The sequence below is a fragment of the Tetrapisispora phaffii genome, chromosome 2 (assembly GCF_000236905.1).
Source record: "Tetrapisispora phaffii CBS 4417 chromosome 2, complete genome".
Taxonomy (NCBI): domain Eukaryota; kingdom Fungi; phylum Ascomycota; class Saccharomycetes; order Saccharomycetales; family Saccharomycetaceae; genus Tetrapisispora; species Tetrapisispora phaffii.
This window is the reverse complement of record NC_016521.1, coordinates 643,225-665,847: the sequence shown is the minus strand read 5'-3', so window position 1 is coordinate 665,847 and position 22,623 is coordinate 643,225. Positions and strand designations below refer to the sequence as shown.

The 22,623-nt window shown below is 33.9% G+C and overlaps 9 protein-coding genes across 9 annotated transcripts; 5 read left to right on the top strand and 4 right to left on the bottom strand.

Annotated features, from left to right (window-relative positions):
- Window positions 1-696: 696 nt before the first annotated feature.
- On the top strand, window positions 697-2,850 carry AZF1 (Azf1p; the record flags this gene model as incomplete). Its single annotated transcript, XM_003684349.1, has 1 exon — window positions 697-2,850. One exon carries the CDS (start codon window positions 697-699, stop codon window positions 2,848-2,850), a length of 2,154 nt encoding a protein of 717 aa, XP_003684397.1.
- Window positions 2,851-3,014: 164 nt separating this feature from the next.
- Window positions 3,015-3,833, bottom strand: TRS33 (Trs33p; the record flags this gene model as incomplete). The annotated part of the gene is made up of 1 exon (XM_003684348.1): window positions 3,015-3,833. One exon carries the CDS (start codon window positions 3,831-3,833, stop codon window positions 3,015-3,017), a length of 819 nt encoding a protein of 272 aa, XP_003684396.1.
- A 496-nt stretch (window positions 3,834-4,329) lies between these two features.
- BZZ1 (Bzz1p) lies at window positions 4,330-6,234 on the top strand (the record flags this gene model as incomplete). Its single annotated transcript, XM_003684347.1, has 1 exon — window positions 4,330-6,234. One exon carries the CDS (start codon window positions 4,330-4,332, stop codon window positions 6,232-6,234), a length of 1,905 nt encoding a protein of 634 aa, XP_003684395.1.
- A 349-nt stretch (window positions 6,235-6,583) lies between these two features.
- Window positions 6,584-8,080, bottom strand: TPHA0B02880 (uncharacterized protein; the record flags this gene model as incomplete). The annotated part of the gene is made up of 1 exon (XM_003684346.1): window positions 6,584-8,080. The coding sequence occupies one exon, from the start codon at window positions 8,078-8,080 to the stop codon at window positions 6,584-6,586; it is 1,497 nt and encodes a 498-aa protein (XP_003684394.1).
- A 1,088-nt stretch (window positions 8,081-9,168) lies between these two features.
- MRM1 (Mrm1p) lies at window positions 9,169-10,413 on the bottom strand (the record flags this gene model as incomplete). The annotated part of the gene is made up of 1 exon (XM_003684345.1): window positions 9,169-10,413. One exon carries the CDS (start codon window positions 10,411-10,413, stop codon window positions 9,169-9,171), a length of 1,245 nt encoding a protein of 414 aa, XP_003684393.1.
- A 374-nt stretch (window positions 10,414-10,787) lies between these two features.
- Window positions 10,788-11,903, bottom strand: MRP51 (mitochondrial 37S ribosomal protein bS1m; the record flags this gene model as incomplete). The annotated part of the gene is made up of 1 exon (XM_003684344.1): window positions 10,788-11,903. One exon carries the CDS (start codon window positions 11,901-11,903, stop codon window positions 10,788-10,790), a length of 1,116 nt encoding a protein of 371 aa, XP_003684392.1.
- Window positions 11,904-13,073: 1,170 nt separating this feature from the next.
- Window positions 13,074-14,960, top strand: DED1 (DEAD-box ATP-dependent RNA helicase DED1; the record flags this gene model as incomplete). Its single annotated transcript, XM_003684343.1, has 1 exon — window positions 13,074-14,960. One exon carries the CDS (start codon window positions 13,074-13,076, stop codon window positions 14,958-14,960), a length of 1,887 nt encoding a protein of 628 aa, XP_003684391.1.
- An 803-nt stretch (window positions 14,961-15,763) lies between these two features.
- TPHA0B02840 (nucleolar complex 2 family protein) lies at window positions 15,764-17,872 on the top strand (the record flags this gene model as incomplete). Its single annotated transcript, XM_003684342.1, has 1 exon — window positions 15,764-17,872. One exon carries the CDS (start codon window positions 15,764-15,766, stop codon window positions 17,870-17,872), a length of 2,109 nt encoding a protein of 702 aa, XP_003684390.1.
- A 1,875-nt stretch (window positions 17,873-19,747) lies between these two features.
- Window positions 19,748-22,471, top strand: PTP2 (tyrosine protein phosphatase PTP2; the record flags this gene model as incomplete). The annotated part of the gene is made up of 1 exon (XM_003684341.1): window positions 19,748-22,471. The coding sequence occupies one exon, from the start codon at window positions 19,748-19,750 to the stop codon at window positions 22,469-22,471; it is 2,724 nt and encodes a 907-aa protein (XP_003684389.1).
- Window positions 22,472-22,623: the final 152 nt, after the last annotated feature.

The following is a 22,623-nucleotide window of genomic DNA, read 5'->3' as shown; positions in this document are numbered from 1 at the left end:
GGCACCGGGACGTGTAATGTGATCGTGTCCCACGGAGCGGCCGCCGCGGCGGCGCCTCACCACTCGCCCTCGTTACCCGCTCTGCCGGGCGGCCGGCGACTTCCGCGCGCGCTCCCCTGCCCTTTCCTCCGCCGGCCTCTCACCCCCAACACCCATACCCCCCACCACAACAGCCGTCGCCGTCCTCACACCGCTGGTCGGCGCGCCTCCGCGCGCCCTCCGGCACCGAAAACAGAATTTTTGAAATTTGCTCCACTTCCCACCTTTCGAGGTCCAGTCTTCACCGACGACTTATCACAGAACTAAACCATCACCACCGCTAACGAATGCCTTTGGTCACCGTTCATAAGTTCGGTAATACTGAAATAATTAGTTCATGTTTGTTTTGATTAAGGATACCTCTAATTCACACTATCCCAGAGCTTACCGCAATCCGAACCGTTGTAGATAATATACTTGAACGCTCTTCTATTTAAAAATCCGGCTTTTACATGCGTTGGTTCATGTCCTGGCAGTTCAAAAAGAAATAACTTATATATAGAATAGGGATTTGGAATTATTATTTGATCAAGTAGCTGAAAAGTCATCTTCTCTTTTATTTTTTTCATTATTTTCGAAAGAAAAACGCATAACTTAGAATTCATATTCAATTGCTCTTCTGCCCCCCACCCCCAGATCATTCTATTTCTCTTCATTATGGCTAATAAAAAAAGTAATTCTAATAAAAGTGGAGTTAGCAATAACCAGGATGATAACTACAGTGAATCCAAACTTGATGATCCAAGACGTGATTCTCTATCGATATTCAGTGTGAATAACCAGCCGAGATTATCCAACACAGAAGTCTCAATAGCTAGTTTTTTGAATATCGCAGACCAGAACGCGACAAGCTCTGATAATAACAATACAAACAATAGTTCAGGAGGCATGTCGGCAAAGGCTAATACAAGTCAAAATAAGTCAGCGGGGGCAAAATCTGCTCAAAAGTCTTCAAATTCGATCTCAAAAGGCTCCGTTGTCGGCGGTGCTGCTAATCCGAATATGATGAACCCAGATATGTCTGCGATCGGTAGAGGCTTCTCTATCGTGAATAGTATGTGGCCCCAACAGCCGCAACAACAAATGAAACAGTCCAATAATAATAATAACAGCAATTATAATAATGGTAATCAGGGACAATTCCAGATACCCCAATCCAGAAATAACTCATTGAAGTTCCCGGTGGACGATCTAGATTTCCAGTTTAGAAGAAATTCCAGTATTATCAGGGCAGCAAATATGCCGCCTGCCAACGTCTTGGCACAACAGCAATATCAGTATCAGCGTCCGAGTGTCTCGGCAATGCCACAACAAGGCACTTTGCAACCCCAGCAGCAACTGATTAACGGACAGGGGCTGATGTACCCGCAATTGCAACAAATTATGACAAATTATCCCCAGCAGAGGGTACAGGAAACAGCAACTCAGCCACCAGCAAAGAAACAAAAGACAAGGAAACCAAGGAAAAATTCAAAGAAGGGGAGGAACAATAGTGCTGCTGCAACTGGGAATAAGGATGAAACTAAATCGAAACAAAATCTGCAAAATGTTAGTCCAGATTTGGACAAGGAAAATGCAGTATACTTGAATAATAATAATAATAATAGTAATAATAACAAATTGTATCTGGATGTTAAATTGCAAAATGATGCTGCGGGTTTGGGGCCACAATCGACAGACACTTCAAGAGGTTTACTTGGTGTTACAAAGGTCGATCAACTGATGTTAATTATTGAAGCAAGGAAGAAAGGTGTCACTGAAAAAATTAAGACTACAGATAATGGTGAACTGATTCTAGATCGCACAACAGATATTCTACCGCCTTCGAATCAGCTGGTAGGTGGTGTGGAGAAACCAAAATCATCACATGGAATGAAACAACACGAATGTCCATACTGTCATAGATTCTTCACCCAATCAACACATCTGGAGGTTCACGTTAGGTCACACATAGGGTACAAACCATTCCAATGTGAGTTCTGCGGGAAAAGATTCACTCAAGGTGGTAATTTAAGAACTCATCAAAGACTGCATACTGGTGAAAAACCTTACAACTGTGAAATGTGTGGCAAACGATTCTCAAGAAAGGGAAATCTGGCTGCACATGCATTGACTCACCAGAAATTAAAACCATATATTTGCAAGTTAGAAAATTGTAATAAATCATTCACACAGCTAGGTAATATGAAAGCTCATCAGAATAGATTCCATTTGAAAACATTGATGCGACTAACTAGTAAATTGGCATCAATGAATGAAAACACCGATATTCCAAAAGAAGAAAGAGAATTGCTGGAATACCTGGCTACAATTTATAAGAATTCGAATAAAGGTATTAAAGGCAGAGGTAAAAATGCCAATAATGGTATTAGCATTTCAATGTCATCGAGACTAAGTGGTACTGGAAATTCGCAAATTCTCCAAGCTCAACAATTAGGAAACATTAATGGTTTAACTATACCAGGTAGTTTAAGTATGCCTGGTCACATGATGCCAGACAACACAACGGTCCTGATGGATCCAAGCAAGGAGATGGTGAAATTACCATCTCCGACACATAATTTACAAAGTGACAAAATTGGTGGTGTTAATTATGAATTTGCCCCAATTCAAAACCAACAGCAAAATCTAACCGGTATACCAAATTCTAATGAATTTGACTTCAATTTAGAACAACAAGGTGTTCCAAAAGGTATGACACAACATGGTAGAGTTATTCAACAACAACACCAACTACAACAACAACAACAGCAGCAGCAGCAGCCATTCCATGAGCGTGTTCATTTCAACGACATAAATTTTAAAGGGTAAAGCTTGGCTTGTAGAAATAGACTTGTTTCATTTGTTTATATATTCCCATTATTAATATATACTTTGTTTATAAACTAAGCAAAAAGTAATCATTCATTAGGTGTTAAAGGATACTTTATTTATAAGTAATGCTGATTTAAGTTAATTATTATTATCTGATATAACTATTGATTCACTATTTGTATATGAAAACTCACACCCTTTGGAAAGTTTAATTTAGATGTACCATCTGGTTTGTCAACAAATGATGCCTTGCATGCAACTACTTCTGATTTAAAACCCAATGAAGACAACACACCAGTTATGATACCAATAGGTATTTCTAAGAAGGGTTGCGCTAATGATGTTTCTTTCTCCAGAAGACTTGGGTCAGAGATGTCCCCATCAACTACAAAATTTCTAATTGGTCTGTAATCGTAATCAAAGAGATAAAAAGTACCCCTATGATTAGTCTTTAGATTGTCTATTTGTTTCCCGTAAATTTGTTTCCACACGTCCCTACAGATAAATTTCATTATTAGAAGCACTTCTGCATCTTTAAATCGAATGTTGGGGTTGTTCTTAAATACTAATAATTCTGTCAACTTGCTACCTATATTAAAACCAATAGATTGTAAACGTTTTATTACACCTTCCCTTTTTTCAGCATTGGTAGTAGAAATCTGATGGATTAACACATGTGAAGGTAAATCCAATTCGGGAGTTATATGAAGTTTATCTTCGATATCCTTTGTAATATTGGAAGCATCTGAATTATCTACATCCTCAGCTTTTTGATTTGTCTGGTCTTCCGATTCATTTACTTGGATTTTATCATCAAATACTTTTTCTTCAACTGCCATCGATAATGGTACAACTTCATTAAGTAGTAGCTGGAATGCTAATTGATTAACTTTAGGCAAGGAGTCCTCGAATAATTTAAACTGTTGTGCTTTCTGTTGACTAGTTAAAACCTGTCCAGTTTGAATTGGCGGAGTTGACATTGGTAGTAATATATATTCGTGTTCTTCAGTTTACGATAATGATGGTCTATTTATGATTCAGCGTATATAATACAATTCCTTTTTTTAGAAATGAAAAGAAAGTTGTTACAGATGTGGACCTAAAATTGAAACTTTTATTCTAGGTTATCATCAAGTAATAACTCAAATAAATAATTTCTATCTATTCTAAATATTTGTAGTTAGATGATCTTTACGTACATTCTCATTTTTAGTTTCAATCTTTTAACACCACTATAGCAGATATGTGAAAACCTGAAAAATCAATCGCTTTATGCCCCGTTGAAATTACGAGCCTATTAGTACAGATATAAGAATTTACAAATGGGTTTATGCATATTCATTGTTATGAAATATAGTTAATATATACCAATTCGAAACTTTTGTAATTGAAATTCATAAATTAGAGTTAATTGTTGTAGGCCACTTTTAGTTTACCTTGTATTCAAATTCAGTTTAATCGAGAGTAAATTTAACTATGAGCACTGTTCAATTATCGATCGGTAACGAATTGAAAGATTCATATAAGAATACACATTCATGGGTACAAAATAATATAAAATGGTTAAGGGAACTGGAAACATTTTATAAGAAGCGAGCAGAAATTGAAAGAGAATACAGTTTGAAACTTTCTCAGTTGACAAGTGAATATTTCAACAAGAAAAGTGCTTCAACTGTGGGGTTATCTGTAGGTGATACTCCTTCTACTACACCTGGTTCAATTGAAGCTGCTACCGTAGTTACTTGGAATGAGATTCTAACTCAAACTGAATTAGTGTCCAAGGATCATGGTAAATTGGGACAACAATTTGAGTCTCAAGTTGCAGCTCAAATTGCTGGACTATTTGGTAAATGTGATATTACTTTAACTAAAATCGAAGCATTTCAAAACGAAATTACCCAAAAGAAAACCTCGTCAGTACAAGAATTAGAAAAAGGGAAAAAGGACTATGATGCATCTTGTGTGGCGATGGAGAACGCAAGAAATAAAAATACAAAATCCCCAGGTACCAAGAATCAGAATAAATTGAATGAAAAGGAGGCAGAGATGAATATTTCCAAAAATTCATATTTAATTAAAATTAATCAAAGCAATAGAATTAAAGATAAGTATTATTTCCAAGATGTCCCAGAATGTTTGGATTTACTACAAGATTTAAATGAATCGCGTATTCTATTATTGAATGATATTTGGAGAAAGGCATCTTCTTACGAACGTACATTAGCAGCAACTGTACAAAACAGGATGGATGCTTCCGATTCAGTTGTCACTCAAAATAAACCCCATCTAAGTACTGCGATGTTTATCAAACATAATGTTAGGTTATGGAAGGAGCCAGCTGATTATGTTTACAAACCTTCTCAAGTTTGGCATGATGATGAGAAATTCTCTGTTCCATCTGAAGTCGAAGCAAATGACCTGAGACTTAAATTAGCTAGAGCTAAAAAGACTTCAATACTCATGATGACCAAGCAAAACAGAATTATCACAATTGTCAAAGTTAAATGCTCAAAAAAGAAAATCAAAAGTGAGGAAGGTGAAAACCAAGGCCAAGAATTGTATGAAGTATTGAAAAATTATTTAAATGTTATGGCTCCATTCACTAGTCATGAAACATTGAAATTAAAAGCAGAAGTTGAAATGGAAAGTATTCAAAACAATACTCCTTCCGAATTTGATTTATCTATAGATAATATAAATGTTTCCTCACAAAAGAAGAGAGGAACATTTTTTAAAAGTTTAACTGGAGGTTTATTAAGTAATGATTCGCCTTCTTTGGTCTCAAGAAGTCACTCAAAAAGCTCTAAAGGTCATCTTTCTTTGTTTAGTGGATTAAGTCATAAATCGGTTCACTCTAACGAAGATCACGATAATGGAATTTCTAATATTTCCGAAAACGACGATTCAACATCAACCTATACAACGGATACAACCTCAATTAAAGCCCCTCAAGCAGTAATTAAAAGCAGCTCATCTTCAAATTCTAATAAAGTCTTGTATCAATATAATAAACAAGATGCAGATGAGATCTCGATTGATGTAGGAGACTCCATATCTTTAGTTCAGGCTGACACTGGTTCGGGTTGGACTAGAATAAAAAATAATACAACTGGGGAAGAAGGATTGGTTCCAACTTCTTACGTGGAAATCAAAACTCAAGAAAGTAGAGGTCCTGCGCCAGTTGCACCACCATCGAGGAGGAAGACTACCACAACAAGAAAGGTACAAGCTCTATATGATTATGAAGCACAAGGTGATGATGAAATCAGTATTTCTGTGGGAGATACCATTACGGTCATTAAAGGAGATGATGGTAGCGGTTGGACATTTGGTGAATTAAATGGAATTAAGGGTTTATTTCCCTCTAGTTATTGTAAATAATTTAGCATGTACCATTAATGTTTTTTAATCTTTAAATAAATGACTGAATGAATACATTGAACTTAATACCATGTTATAGTTCTACATATGTTTTATAATTTTTCATATTTTTTACTGAAATTTTGCTTCGTTAAATTATTTTAGCACTAAACGTTAAATCATTGTTTAAGTCATCGTTAGTGAAGAAAAATTGACAAGTTAATAAAATTGATTTTAATTACAAGATATTAAATTATTTACACTATATAATGGAAATGTATACATCGAGAGCACTTAAAATTTTCTTGATGTTCCTTTTCCTATAATCAATATCTAAATAAATTGGTAGACAATCACCTTTGAATAAGTGTTAAGCAACATGGAATGCATGCGAGAAAAGGTTAAACATATTAAATAGCCATGAAATATTAAGCTGAAGCTGCTTCAATTTCCTTTTCAGCTTGTTCAGCAGCTCTCTTTTCTTCCAATTCCTTCTTGATTGCTTCTTCCTTTTCTTTGTAGGAAAGTTCAATAGCAGCAATATCCTTTTCTGCAGCAGCAATATTTTTTCAGTTTGTTCATCTTGTCTGGCAACAAAATCTTCGTGCTTCTTCTTTAATTGTTCAATAGTTTTAGAAACATCATCTTGGGAGATTGGTACAGTAACATCTAATTCAGCTAAAGTGGCAATTAAAGTTGGTTCTAAGGAGAATTTACCATCGGCCGAAAGTGTAGCAGCTTGAGCTTGCTTGTTTTGGTTCTTTTTCTTGAATTTCTTAGACTTAGATGGTACAGTGTTGTAGAAAATATCATCATTTTCTTTCTTAATTGGAACTAAATCATTTTCAACCTTTCTAACTGGAGCAGAAGTAGCTAAAGAGCTTTCTTGTTCAAAAATCTCTTTCTTTGGCTTAACATATGATGGGTCTAAGACAGTCAAAGAGTTTTCAATGGCTTCAATTTCGAAGGTGAAAGCTGGTTGCTTAGCATGTAATAATTTATCCTGTAACTTGGATAATTTTTCTTCTTTTTCTTCTATGATCTTGGACAATTTTTCATCTTCTTCTCTCTTTAATCTTTCATTTTCAAGCTTTGATCTGAATGCTTTAAATTCGTTATCGAAATCTTGTCTAATCTTTCTAATTTGTTGGTAAATTTCATCTCTCTTATTATATAATAAACTTCTCTTATTAAATAAGGTATTTCTCTTATCGTAGACACCCTGGGTCTTTTCATGTAATGCATTTAATTGTTTTTGAGCTTCATCGAATTGACTTGATAATTCCTTTGGATTCATAGCATTCAGTTCTTCTTTCATTTCAGCAATCTTAGATCTGTCTTCTTCAATGGACTTCTTAATTGGTTCCACCAACGACAAATCTTTTTGCAACTTGTTCAATTGTTGAGACTCCTTGACTAATAATTTTTCTTCAACTAAGGATAACTCACCACTAGAAATAGCCTCATCAATTTCGACTAATCTCAATTTGATGTCAGCAGCAGAGTTGTATCTACTCTTGTTTTTCTTAGCAGCTGAAGAAGAACCTAATTTTTCATCAATTTCAGCAGTCTTTCTCTTGATTTGAGAATCCAACAATTTGATGTTTTCAAAAATAGCATTTCTCTTAGTTTTCAATTCAGCTTGAGTCTTGATGATTTCTTTAGTTTTGGTGTTTAACTTATTTCTTTCATCTTGTTGAACATCATTAACTTGAGTTTGATCGATTTGTTTTTTCAAGATAGCAATTTCGTTATCAATCTTTTTCAATTGAACATTTAGAGTGTCTAACTTTCTATCTCTGACAGCAACATCAGGACGCTTAATTTTGTTATTATTGTTCTTGTTGTGAGTTGACTCAGCTGACATGATTGAAAGATCTCAATAGTTTTTTTGTTGTTTTCAGACAGTAGTTGTGGTTATCTATGTCTTCCTATGTATATATTTTTTAATAACACTTTGAAAGTACAAAATCAATGAATTAACAATTAATCAAATATACGTTTAAATAACTATATGTATCTAAGATACAATAAAATAAACAAAATTCAAAAGATACTGTTGAATGAAACAATATTAAACAGAATTGAACAAATATACAATAAGAGAGAGAGAAAGATTGTATGTGAATGCGTGTTACCAAAACAGATAAAACAGAAAACCATGGAAGAAACACCTTACTGGAATCAATTGAAAGAGGTAAAAGAATCAATGAAACGTTAAAATCGATTGATACACACTGAGATTTCAGAGCAAATATAATATAACTGCCGCACAACAAACAACAAGTTCCATTAAGAAACGATCTATCTCCACTGTAGCTTACAATTATGGTGAGTGAAAAACTATCAATATATTTGTTATTCAATTATGGATGAAGCTTCTTATGTCAGTAGTAATAGTATCATTGATTATACAAATTTTAACTAGCAAGCCACTATCACAACACACTATAAGGGAAGAACAACGAACAAATTCATTATGGTTTTACAATTTTTACGAAATTTATGTTTTCGAAAAAAGTAAGTGTTCTACCTGTGTTTCTAGGTAAATTCATCCTGAAAAATTTATGATTTCGTATTTTTTTGGTTTAAGTGAGTTTGTATCTTCGAGAAAATGTTGTGCAGCCGAATTAATGGTAATATCGTTGCATTTTCTTCGAGGAATTGAAAATCTGAAAAATATGACCGTTTTAGGAAATAACGACAAATAGAGAAAAAGAAGATCATCTTGAACGAGATATGTCAACAGCACGACACAGTAGACATATGTCACAATATATCGATGGTCTGCAAGAATGTATATTTTACAAACGTCAGGGGTTATTCATTTAATGAACTACATAAATATATACGAGTGTATGGGCTGTGTTGCTATTTACAAGTACTAAATTGTGTTGATATAATTATTTATACGGTCATCAAGGTAGGTTCGACCACAATTGCATTTTTATCTCTTCATCTTATTATGTTATTAATTAATAGTGCAGCTGCAACACCGACGTTCAACGAGTCGATTGTTTGATTTGAGTCGTCAGTGGACCTCCCAAATGGGATTTGTACAAAGAAATCACTTCTCATGATTAGATTCGTTCTGATACCTTTGCTTTCACTGCCAACGACTAATATAACTGGCATCTCATTACATATTCCTCCAAGATCTTCTAGTTCTAGAATTTGTTCTTTTTGAATGTGTTTCTTAGTGCTGCCTTTCATGTCTGTTAAATAACTCGACACAAATGACCATCCGTTTTTACGGCTCTCTTCAAAGAAGTTCATTGGCTTGTCAACGTAATATATTGGCATTAGTTCAATGGCACCACTACTGGTCTTATTGACAGCCGGGGTCAATGCACTGCAGTTCTTTCTTGACATTAATATAAAATCAACACCAAGAAAATACGCACTTCTAATAATCGATCCAATGTTATGTGGATCACTAATTTCATCCAAGTATAACCCCAATGGAAATTTCTTGTTTCTCTTCTCATCTTTCAAGTACTTCATTGTCTGAACGTCGAAAGACCTTGTAGTTTCTTCATCGTCGTTAGTGAACACAGGTTCTTCGTTACAAACTAATTGGGCTTCAGAACGTTCTTCATCACATTCCCCCAAGTATGTCACTTCAGGTGGTTGTAATCGCTTTGTTTCTAGTACTAAATTGTTATGTACCCCATTATTTGTGAGAATATTTAATCTATGTTTATCAACAGCTATCCGTTTGACATTTAATTCTTCACACTTATCCCTAATGTCTGTAGGTAATTCTTCAAAGGCAGAGCCATAATAATAGAGCGAAGTAAAATATTCTCTCTTTGGATTATTCAAAGCTGCAACAATAGTATTTCTACCATATATATATTCCACAAGCGGATTCACAAATAGGTCACTTCGTAACTTTTTTTTGTAAGAGTTTCTGTTTGGTGGAGAAGTCGTTTCATATTTGGCTTTTGAATGTCTGGGTGATTCCCTTTTCTGTCTTGCATGAATATGTGCATATTTCTTGAAAAAATCATCCTTCGATACATTCTCAATTTCCCATCTTTTCTTTCTGTTTCTCTCTTTGATTAAAATATTATTATCGAACGTTGCCTTCGTTTCATTTTTAACATTAGATGGTTTAAATGCTGGGCGAGCAGCTAAACCTCTTTTAAAGATATACAATAGCTGTTTCCCATTACTACTATTTCTTGCAAAATTCATAGTCTACGCTTCTGAACAACCCGGCTCTATTAAGCTATAACAATTGGAGTATATAGTTATCTAACTATCTAGCAATGTATCAAATATTTAACGAGATGGGTCTTTTTAAGCTCATCTATTTTTTTTGATTATTCTAATCTCTGAAAAACACATGGGCGGAGAAGTAGTAGAAGTTAAAAACCAAAGACACTCATAAAAGGAACAGTATCTAGATCTATGAATAAGACAGATTTCTATTGAAGTAACGAATGTATTCTTTTGTTATATACATGAATATTTAGTGAGCCTTGGCTACATTTATATATGTTAGCGTTTTCGATTAATTAAAGTAACCAATTATTGATGGGAGTCTTGACGACTTAGAATATTTTTGCTTATTCAAACTTTGTTAGAATTTTTAATAATTCTTCAGCTTGTTTGACTGTGTCAGCACTTGAACTCGAACCCGTGTTTCCTTTTCTATTGAATTTCTTTGGATTCTGTTCATATCTACGAGTTGCCACGTTGATTCTGTCTTTATTCATCTGATTCAAGTAATCATTTACCACTTTCGACTTGATGACTATTTTACCATTACCTTGAACAGCTGCATGTTGAAGTTCGAATGGAAATTTTTGTTGTCTAATAAAGTCACCCATATTGTGAACTACCTGAGAACTCATCGGCGAGGATGAGCTTGCATTGGAGATGAACCCACCAATTGCAGCAAGTCTATCGAATCCGTCTACGTTAATAAATCTACCTGGAACAATTGTCTTTTGAACTATGCCATTTGGAGAATTTTTCAATTTTCCTTTTAAGTTATAAGTCAATCCACCTGTGCCGATCACCTTTCTCATATTTTGTTTATTTAAGTTAATNNAATTTTGGCGATTTTTATTATTTTTGTTCATTTGCTCGTCAATTTCCAAGAAATTGTACAGTNNCATTTTTCCAGACATGTCTTTTAGATTAAATTTTTTATATTTCAAAGATTGTGGATCATTCTCTAATATCCATTCTTTTAAATAAGATCTTTTTGCCTTCAGTTTATTGATCTTCGCAGTATTGTTTGCTCCTGGTTGTAAATTTAAAACGGATGATAATGGAGCAGATTGGTCCTTTGAACTCGAATCACCTGAAAATAAAGGATTAACCACACCTGGATTATAAGTCGGATGAAGATTCATTTCCTTGAATCTCAATCTGTTGTATTGAGAGTTACCTAGCTTTTCGAAAGTGGTTATTCTCTCCAATGTATCCAATTCATTGAACACTAGATACTTTGTGCGTTTGATTTTGTTTCTTGAAGAATCATAATCTGACGAAGATTTTCTTCCTGGAATAGTTGATTTCAAACCCCATTCATTTCTATGCAGCAACGCTGGTTTAGTTTCAATAATCTGATGCGTTGGATAAAAATATTTATCACTTGTAGAGACCAATGGTTTATTTGTCTTTGGCAAATGAGCCAGCCTTGAGTTCCTTAGCAGATTCGACAGGTGAGACATCTTGTGACCATATATATAGACGTGCCCGAGTAAGTCTCCGTGTTTTCTCTGCCAATATAGGAATTCAAATAGAAGGTGAATTGTAACGATACAAATGCAATCGGTACATCAATTACATTTCACCTATTAGTTTGTCAGTGTTAATCGCCTGTTTAAAAGCTATTGCGAATTATCTAATTCTTATTATCACCACACACTCTACCTCTACTAACACTACAACGAAAAAAGGAAATTATCTAAACTGTCGACTCTAAAAAATATCACAAATAACGGGAACCCACGTGACCCGATCATTACCCTCCTGCCAGACCAAACTTGTTTCTTTTACCCGCTCCCGACACACTGAAAAAACCACAAGACGTATTCTCTCTCAATACCGTTACCCCGCCACATAGCTGCACCCTTCCCGCATTTGTTACGAGCGCTCGACCGAATTTGAACCACTTCCCGAATGGTAAATGTGCTATCCACCACCGTTAAACCAATACTATGCAACAAGATAACGCGGTCCGGCCGTCTGAAACGACTGAAGGCGGTCAACCAGCAAGCCCAAGTAAACAGACCAACATACAATACACAAACGGATACAGCAAAGCAATCCCTTTCTTGTAACGGTGGACGTGCGTCGGTGCGTCGGTGCGTCTGTGAATCTACACATTATATACCTCGTTGCTCATGATACTTTTCAAATTTTTCATTTCAAATTTTTCATTTTGGTTTTTTTCTTTTGTTCTTCTGCTCTCTCTCGCGTTCCCTGACAATTTTTCTTTTGAAAACTCTGCCATCCACTATTCCTCATCATTAATAATAATGCTGTGCTGTGCTGTGTATGTGAAATTGTGAATAATTTTTTTCAACAACACTCACTGACTGTCTGGTTAACTTCTTTATGTAGTAAGTTAATGGAAGTGAAAATTGTTACTTCTGTCTTACTCTGTCTCACTATCTCAACTCTCTATCTCTATCTCTATTATAATCTAACACCGTTAATTCATCGTCTTTAATTTAACTTCATTCGAATTCAATATTTTTCATTAGATACATACACATCTAGACATACAATATAAGTATACGTATATATATACCTACTTCTTCATATTTACATCATATCTTTTCTTGCTCTTTTAAATACTCCAAAGTACCCAAGGACTGTATACTTATACACATATTATGTCTGATTTGGAAAAACAAGTTCAGAATTTAAATATTAACGAAGGTGAAAATGATAGCAATCAGAATGCATCTTCTTATGTTCCACCACATTTAAGAAATAAGAGAGGAGGGCAATCTCGTTCTTTTAACGACCGCAGCAACGCTGGCCAAAGCAGCAGATTCAGCAACAATGGAGGCTTCTCAAGAGGTAATGGTGGCGTCGGCAACAACAGAGGCTCCAGAGGTGGCTTCTACGGTAACGGCGGTGGCAGATCCAACGATTCCAGATTCAACGGTGGCCATCCTGGTAGAGGTAGATGGGTCAACGGCGAACACGTTCCAGGTACTAAGAATGAAAATTTAGAAATTCAGTTATTCGGTGTCGCCGAAGATCCATCGTTCCAATCTTCCGGTATCAACTTCGATAGTTACGATGATATTCCAGTCGAGGCTTCGGGTACTGATGTGCCAGAGGCCATCACAGAATTCACTTCTCCACCTTTGGACTCTTTATTATTGGAAAACATCCATTTGGCCCGTTTCACCAAGCCAACTCCGGTTCAAAAGTACTCTGTTCCAATCGTCGCTCAAGGCAGAGATTTAATGGCTTGTGCTCAAACTGGTTCAGGTAAGACTGGTGGTTTCTTATTCCCTGTCTTGTCGCAATCCTTCAAGAATGGTCCAGCTCCAGTTCCAGAAGACTTGAAGAGATCCTTCCTAAGAAAGGGTAACCCAACTGCTCTAGTCTTAGCCCCAACAAGAGAATTAGCTACCCAAATTTACGATGAAGCCAAGAAGTTCACTTACCGTTCATGGGTCAGACCAGTAGTTATCTACGGTGGTTCCGACGTCGGTACTCAGATCAGAGAATTAGAACGTGGTTGTGATTTGTTGGTTGCCACCCCAGGTCGTTTGAATGATTTATTAGAAAGAGGAAGAGTCTCCTTGGCTAACGTCAAGTACTTGGTTTTAGATGAAGCTGATAGAATGTTGGATATGGGTTTCGAACCACAAATCAGACACATTGTCGATGGTTGTGATATGCCAGACGCTAACAACAGACAGACTTTAATGTTCTCGGCCACCTTCCCAGATGACATTCAACATTTAGCAAGAGATTTCTTAAACGACTACATTTTCTTGTCTGTCGGTAGAGTCGGTTCTACTTCTGAAAACATTACACAAAGAATCTTATACGTCGAAGATATGGACAAGAAATCTGCTTTATTAGATTTATTGGCTGCTGAAAACGATGGTTTGACTTTAATTTTTGTCGAAACTAAGAGAATGGCCGATGAGTTGACCGATTTCTTGATCATGCAAGATTTCATGGCCACTGCTATTCACGGTGACCGTACTCAAATTGAAAGAGAACGTGCTCTAGCAGCTTTCAAGGGTGGTAGAGCCAATGTCTTAGTCGCCACCGCTGTCGCCGCTAGAGGTTTAGATATTCCAAACGTTACTCACGTTATCAACTACGACTTGCCAACTGATATCGATGACTACGTCCATAGAATTGGTAGAACTGGTAGAGCTGGTAACACCGGTGTTGCTACTTCTTTCTTCAACAGAGGTAACAGAAACGTTGTTAAGGGTTTGAACGATTTATTAATCGAAGCTAACCAAGAAGTCCCTGATTTCGTTACTGATGTTTTAAGAGAATCTGGTAGATCAGGTAAATCCAGTGGTTACTCTAGCCGTAACAACAGTAGTAGAGATTTCCGTAAATCTGGTTCCAACACCGGCGGTTGGGGTAACAATTCCAGAAGCAGCAGCAGCAGAGGTGGCTGGGGCGCTTCTAAGCCTGCAAGTGGCGGTTGGGGAGAAAGTAGATCTTCTTCCAACGGCGGCTGGGGCAATTCCGGTACCTCCGGTTCCTCCGCTAACAAGAGCTCCTGGTGGTAGATCGTTCAATAGTATTCTATTTACTATTTTGCTATCAATGTTATCGATATTTTCATGTTCTTTGTTATTCCCTTTTTCATTATAATATTAATGATTAAACCATGAAGATAAAAGATGGCTTTTTTTATAATCTATTTTACTTCTTTTACTCTTTTAAATTTTGCATGAAATCATAAAATCAAGGTTTGGAAGATTAAGAAACCACTATTTCTGAAAGAAAGATTTCCAAAAATACAAATTTCCATCAAAAAAATTATTATTATATTGTTAATATTTCTTTTTGTTTAATATAAAACAGTTGTACATTAGTATATTTTTAAGTATCTGCAAACTAGTTAGGTAGATAGAATACACATATCACTATTATTAATTAAATTATTCTAAATAGCTAATCACTTAAATCACTTTGCACATCCAATCATGTCAGTAATTAAATTGATGACATTAATATGGGCGATGATGGATTGAAGAGTTAGTTACCTTATAAATTTCTATAGTATTAACGCATCGTGTAATACGAAGGTACATATTTTATAGCGCTTTGAAAATTTTTCAATATCAATATTTTTACTCAAATATGCGATGAGATGAGATGAGACGCGGTTGTATTGTGGAAATTATTCTACCTATGGACATCTAGGTTAAAATTTAAGTTCTACATCGATGGATGGATATTTATTTATATATACATATAAATTTGAATATAGTAACATTTATACGTAAAATAATGTTCAATCCATTAAAGATATCCATAAGAAGAGCTCAGATATAAGAAACGAGGATCTTGGTGAACACAGTACAAGATGGTTAGTTTCTCTAAGTCTAATAAGAAGTCAACTTCAAAGAAAAGTGCAAGATCCAACAAATCAAAGCCAAAGCCTGAGAAGGTTCAAAAATTTCAAGAAGACAAAGAAACAAGTAAGTTAACTGAAGTTGAAATTTCTGAAGTCGTTGGAGCTATGCCTGAGAAAGTTGAGAAGCAATCCAAAAAGTCCCAAAAATCTAAGAAATCTAAGAAATCAAAAGCTGTTAGTGATGAGGAATCTTCTTCTGATGACGAGGATGATGCACAAACTATGAAAGATACAATGGAAGCTTTATCCAAGGATGATCCTGATTTTTTCAAATATTTAAAGGAAAATGATGGCGATCTATTAAAGTTTGAAAGCGTAAACCCGCTAGATGCAATTAGTGATTCCGAATCTGATGATCAAGATAAACAAGCTGATAATACCAAGGAATCGGAAGAAGAAGTAGAAGAAGTGAACACAGAAGAAATATCCTCTAAGGTAGATTTAACTGTAAAATTAGTCAATGAATGGAGAGAATCTTTAACAGAAAAACCTACATTGAAGATAATCAAGGAAGTAATCATTGCTTTCAAGGTTGCTGTCCATTTAAATGATGACGAAAAAGTCGAGGAATTCAAATATACCGTTACTGATGAAAAGGCCTTCGAAGAATTGATGTTTTTAACTTTAAAAGAGTTACCAATTTTTGTACAAAAGATGGCCCCATACACAATAAAAAATGAAACAAGAATTCTAGAACCAAGTAATGATGTTAAAAGATTATCTATTCTATTAAAATCTCATGCTACCTCTTTATTGATTCTGTTAAATGATGTTACCAATACATCTAATGCTGCATTAGTCTTGTTTTCTGTTGATAAGTTTTTACCATACTATTTACCTTACAGAAAATTATTAAAGAAAATCATTTTAGCTATTGTCGACATTTGGTCTACTACTAGAGATGTTGAAACGCAAATTGCTACATTCGCATTCTTATTTAGCGCAGCTAAGGAATTCAAAAAATCTGTTTTAGATTTATTGTTAAAGACTACCTATTCTACTTTTATTAAATACTGTCGTTCCACCAATATGCGTTCTATGCCATTAATTAACTTTCAAAAGAATTCTGCTGCTGAATTATTTGCTTTAGACCCTAATTTAAGTTATCAAGTTGCATTCGAATATATCAGACAATTGGCTATTAATCTAAGAAATGCTATGACTGCCATGACTAAGAAAACATCTAGATCCAATTCAGCCGAAGCTTATAAGTCCATTTACAATTGGCAATATTGCCATTCTTTGGACTTCTGGTCTCGTGTTTTATCACTATCATGCAATCATAGTTTGGGTAGCTCTAAACAAGCTAACCCATTAAAGGAGTTGATTTATCCTTTAACTCAAGTCACCATTGGTGTTATTAAATTAAATCCTACTCCTCAATATATGCCATTAAGATTTTATTTAATCAGATCTTTGATTAGATTATCACAGAACACCGGTACCATGATTCCAATTTATCCATTATTAACAGAGGTACTAAACACAACTGCATTTACTAAGAAACCAAAGAAGAAAGAAAATTTACCGGCTTTTGATTTCGAATTTAACATTAAATGTAACCAAGCATATTTGGGTACAAGAGCTTACCAAAACGGTTTAGGTGGAGAATTTATTGATATTCTAGGTGAATATCTTGTTTTATATTCTAAAAGTATATCTTTCCCAGAATTTGTGACACCAATAGCAATTGGTCTACGTCGTTATCTGAAGACGAATAAGACAAATTTTATTTTCAATAAAGCATTAGCTAATTTACTTGACAAAATAAAAGCAAATGTTACATATATTGAGAAGCGAAGGTCAACTGCAGATTTCAGTGTCAGTGAAGTCAATGAAGTTGCTAATTTCTTAAATGAAGTTTCCTGGGAAAATACTCCACTAGGGTCTTACATTGTCATTCAAAGAGAAATAAAAGAAGAGAAATCCAGATTACAAAGGGAAAGTTTAGAAGACGCAGACAAGGATCAACTTGAAAAAGACATTGAAAACGTTCAAAAGATGTTGGGGGATGATAACGATGAAGACGATGCAGTTGATATCGAGTTATCAGATTAAAACAATACATAAAACATTTATATATAACTTTCATTTAACTTAACTCATTATTGAAGTTGACAATATATATATATATATTTATTATACCTCAATTGCTTTAAAAAGTTTAAAATGAATCATGCTTTATTAATAATATAAGTTACTTTATATTATTACAGCAATCTTTAAACCAAGATTAAATTAAAGATGAGTTAATAATATACATTTCAGAATTACCACTTTCGGAGCGGATAAATCGACTTTCAGTTATTTAATTCTCGGAAATTAAAAGAATGTTTAAATACTTGTTAATGATACTGTGACTAAATATAGAATAAAAAACATAAAACAAACTAAAGAAAAAGAAAGAAGTGAACACCGCATCAAGTATAAGCTATAACATTTCATTTTTGACATAAGAAATGGTGAAAGTATTGACCAATCTTAAAAAAAATTAATTCTCATTCAAGAAAATATGGGGCGTGTTCGAAAATGGTATAGAACGTATAAATAATCTCAAGTAACTTCGAGACTTCACAAAGACGTTACTTTGCCTAATTTAGAGAAGTCTCACTAATGTACACGAAGCGCTGCCAAGGTTATAACCATATTTTTAACCAACGCAAACAACATGAATTATAAGAGTTCGATATATATGTATTTTTCGTAACATTTGTGTGATTTAATTATATAATTTGTTGAATTCGAAGGTAGAATTTACTCAATGTACTTATCGCTCTTCAATATGCGTTGTTTTATAATTCGCATAACACCAAAAATCATATATTGTGTCCTTGTACAAAAGTGATGATATTGACATATATCGATAGATGAATTACTAAGAGTTTTATTTCGAATTCACAAGGGCAAGGATTAAAGTTCGCCAAAAATCTAGAGCGGCTGTCGGATTTCCAATAGGTAGACGCCTAGTTATTTAATATCTATAAATAAAACTTATATTATATATATCTGCTCATTTCGACAGTATATGGTTTTCATATTTGGAAAATCCAGAAGTACTTACGGCTGTTTCTGTTAAAGTTATATATGTTTTATCAGAGTAATATCAAATGGAAAATAATACAATGTATTCTTTCTCTAGTATAGTAAGCTTCTTAAAATTAACTTAGTTAATCATTTAAACTAAGCCGCCGTAAACACATAGATAAATATATATCTATATCTATATCTCTATATATATATATGTATATGTGTTAACTCTATCGTCATTGCTTTCTAATTTATATTGAACCTTAGTATTCCGTTACTTCCTTTCTAGTGCAAATTCATTTATTAGTGGAATTTGTTGATTTGAAAGCGACACTTCTACTATGATTTCTGAGAAATTTTGATTTTTTTGGACATTACGAATTTTTTTCTTACTATATGGAATGAAAAAATAGAAACCAATAAAAGAAATTACAAATAAAAAAATACAAAGTTCATTAGAGAGTAATCATTTCACAATAAATTCAAACAGTGACATTTAAATAAGCTCATTTGAAAATATTAATCCGAAGGAACACAGCCAGTCACACAGCCAAAGAGGTTTAATTTAATATATATCGATCCTTAGGTAGCTGCACATATATCCCATTATCTGACTTATTATTCAAGGTATATCATATAATATTACATCGTGTATTGTGTTATTTCAATTTAAATTACGAACTTACACATTTATTCTAGTTAAGCTCGAAATATAATCACTATCTCCTTTGTCACGCTGCATCGATAAGTGAAAAGGATAAACAAAAAAATATAACTTCATAAGCACTAATACTAAGTGGATGCGATACTAATAGAACAGTGGGTAATTTATAATATATACTGACTCAATTAAACACACATTTAACACAGTAATAACACCAACAAATATAGACAGATTTTTTCGATATGAATGTTTTCAGTAATGACATATCGAGCAGAAATATAGGCGGAGCACAAAACATTGATTCTTTTAAATTACCGACTATTGATAGCACACCAGATAATACATCGGTCAAAAAGCTCAATATTTACGAAATAAATAGCCCTAATAACAATTACATTTTTCGACCAAGCTTACCTGCAGCAAATAATAAAGAGAAAATCGATTTGAATGATGACCTATATCACTTAGCTAATTTAATAGATACTCAGGATGGGAAGATGCAGAAGGCCATACATTTGTTACGAGAGCATGTGAAAAGCTACAACGACTCCACAGAGGATAGTAAAATTTTATTGTTTGATTTAACTATAAATAATAAATGGAACCAAGTTGATGAATTGAAAGATTTTGGTAAATATATTAATATTGTGCATCTACCACTTCCGAGCACCTTAATAAAAAGACCAAGTTTTAATTTTAGGAAACTGTTAAGAACCACAATACCAGATGTTAATAAGAAAAAAGAGTTGATTACATTAGTACGAGATTCAAAAATCTTTCTTATATACGATGATATCAGCAACGTAAATAGCTGTTTGATATCTACCTACTGGTTTATGAAAAAATTAAATGAATTTACTTTGGACATGCATGAGGACAATGACAACAATAACTCAGATCTAATGGACAACAAATACGGCAATGGTATCTCAGAGATTCAAACTGTAAATAACATCCAAGATAACAAGAGTACAGAAATAAAACATAGTGATATGTATATAGTGACATCAGATGAACTGAAGAGCAATCTAGCTGACCCTACATTGGAAACATCACAAAATCACTTATTTACAAATGCAAAGGTTAAATTTCATCAAGAATCAAAGGGTTCTATAAAAAATAGATTGAAGAACATGAACTTTAACCTTACTATTAAAATACCCCAACATTCATCACCAAGTGATAAAACCTCTATGTTTTTAGGTTCAATTAAAAAAGACACTATGAATTACTCTCCAACTTCACTTGATAAATATTTTAAATTAGATATTCCAAAGGTATTATTGGACAAAGCAAATAGCAAATATATTCCAAACTGGCTTCAAAATCTCATTGCCGAACAGGTTGACAAGATATACAATGATAATACAGAAAATGATTTAAAGAAGACTAAAACTGAAAATAACGTTTTATTAAAAATATTGCATCAATTTGATTTGTTAGAGCATTTGGAAAATCAGCGTTTAGAAAATTGTTTAAATTATTCACAATCCAAGGATAATAATCGATCAAATACAACATTAGGTAAAAGCGCAAAAGTAAATATGTCACCAGTAGTTGATGTTGCTAAACCCAAAGCATCAATTAACATGTACTCATTACCATCCTTACAAAAACAATTCAAGAAACAAAAATTTGACCAAATAAACTATGTCCCGGTAGAGTTTACAAAGAAATCGAATACTATTGAGGTCCCCAAGGTCATTATTCCAAAATTAATTACTACATCAGCAGATTCACCACCATCTATGGGTAATAAAAATAACTCACCAACTACAAATTCAGATTCTGAAACTTTAGCGACCCCATTGGAATATTACGAAATAACACAAGGTATTCAGTCATTCACCAGAAACCGCTATTCAAATATTTTACCATACGAGCATACGAGAGTAAAGTTACAACCATCGCCGATTAGCGGCATAAGACCTGTTGTTTTAGGCAATAATTCATCTGCCAACAATAGCTCCAATAATTTGACTGTGCATGGTCAGGCTTTCACCAGCAAAACTGAGTCCAAAGAAAATGAAGATTCGTCGTATTTTGATATGTCAGAATCTGCTAGCACATCAGAGGAAAAAAGTAAGCTACTAAAAGCTGAGGAATTCAATGACTATTTTAATGCTAATTATCTCAGATTATCTCAAATTAATCCTGATTTTGAATATATTGCCACTCAAGCACCTCTTCCATCAACTGTGGATGACTTCTGGAAAGTTATCATCACCAACAAAATTCATGTCATTGTTTCACTACTTTCAAATGATGAACTAAATTTGCGTAAATGGCATATCTATTGGAATGCTGATTTAATGCGGAAACATGAAGTTGTCTGTACGGAAACCTACGAAAATGTTTGTGATATTGATGGTTGCATTTTGAGGATATTTAAAGTAAAGAGACAATGCATTGGTGCATCAGCAAATTCATTGAATCATGGTGAACTAGAAACAGAACAAACGGTTTATCAGATACAATACACAAAATGGTTAGATTCTTGCAGTGTGGAAATGAATATAGTTCTAAAACTTCACCATTTAAAAAATGCTTTAGTGGATAACCCTATGGCAGTTTTAAATGATATTAAAATAGGAAATACTAAATGTTATAACGACAACAGTTGTAGTTGTGTACACAAAACAACTATGAAAAATTATCTTAATGTAAAGACACCAATTTTAGTTCACTGTTCTGCAGGCTGTGGAAGAACTGGAGTTTTTATTACACTGGATTTTTTAATAAATATATTAAACAAACGAAGCAATAGAAACAATAAAATTAATGTTTGGGACATGTCAGAAGATTTAATTTTCATTGTTGTTAATGAACTTCGTAAACAAAGGATTTCCATGGTTCAAAATTTTACTCAATATGTTACTTGTTATGAGTCTATTTTAGAGTATTTTTCATTATTAATTGAAAATAATCATGCTGATGAAGAGAAAAGGAAGATCAACGACAGTTAATACATATGGACGTAGAATTATAGTTGTAAATAATTGCATCTTTAGATAAATAAAAGTAATACAATATTACAAGTTTATAATATCGAATAACAAGTTTACAGCATATTGTCTCAATTTTTATTAACTGGGAATTGTATTCTTTCATAAAATAT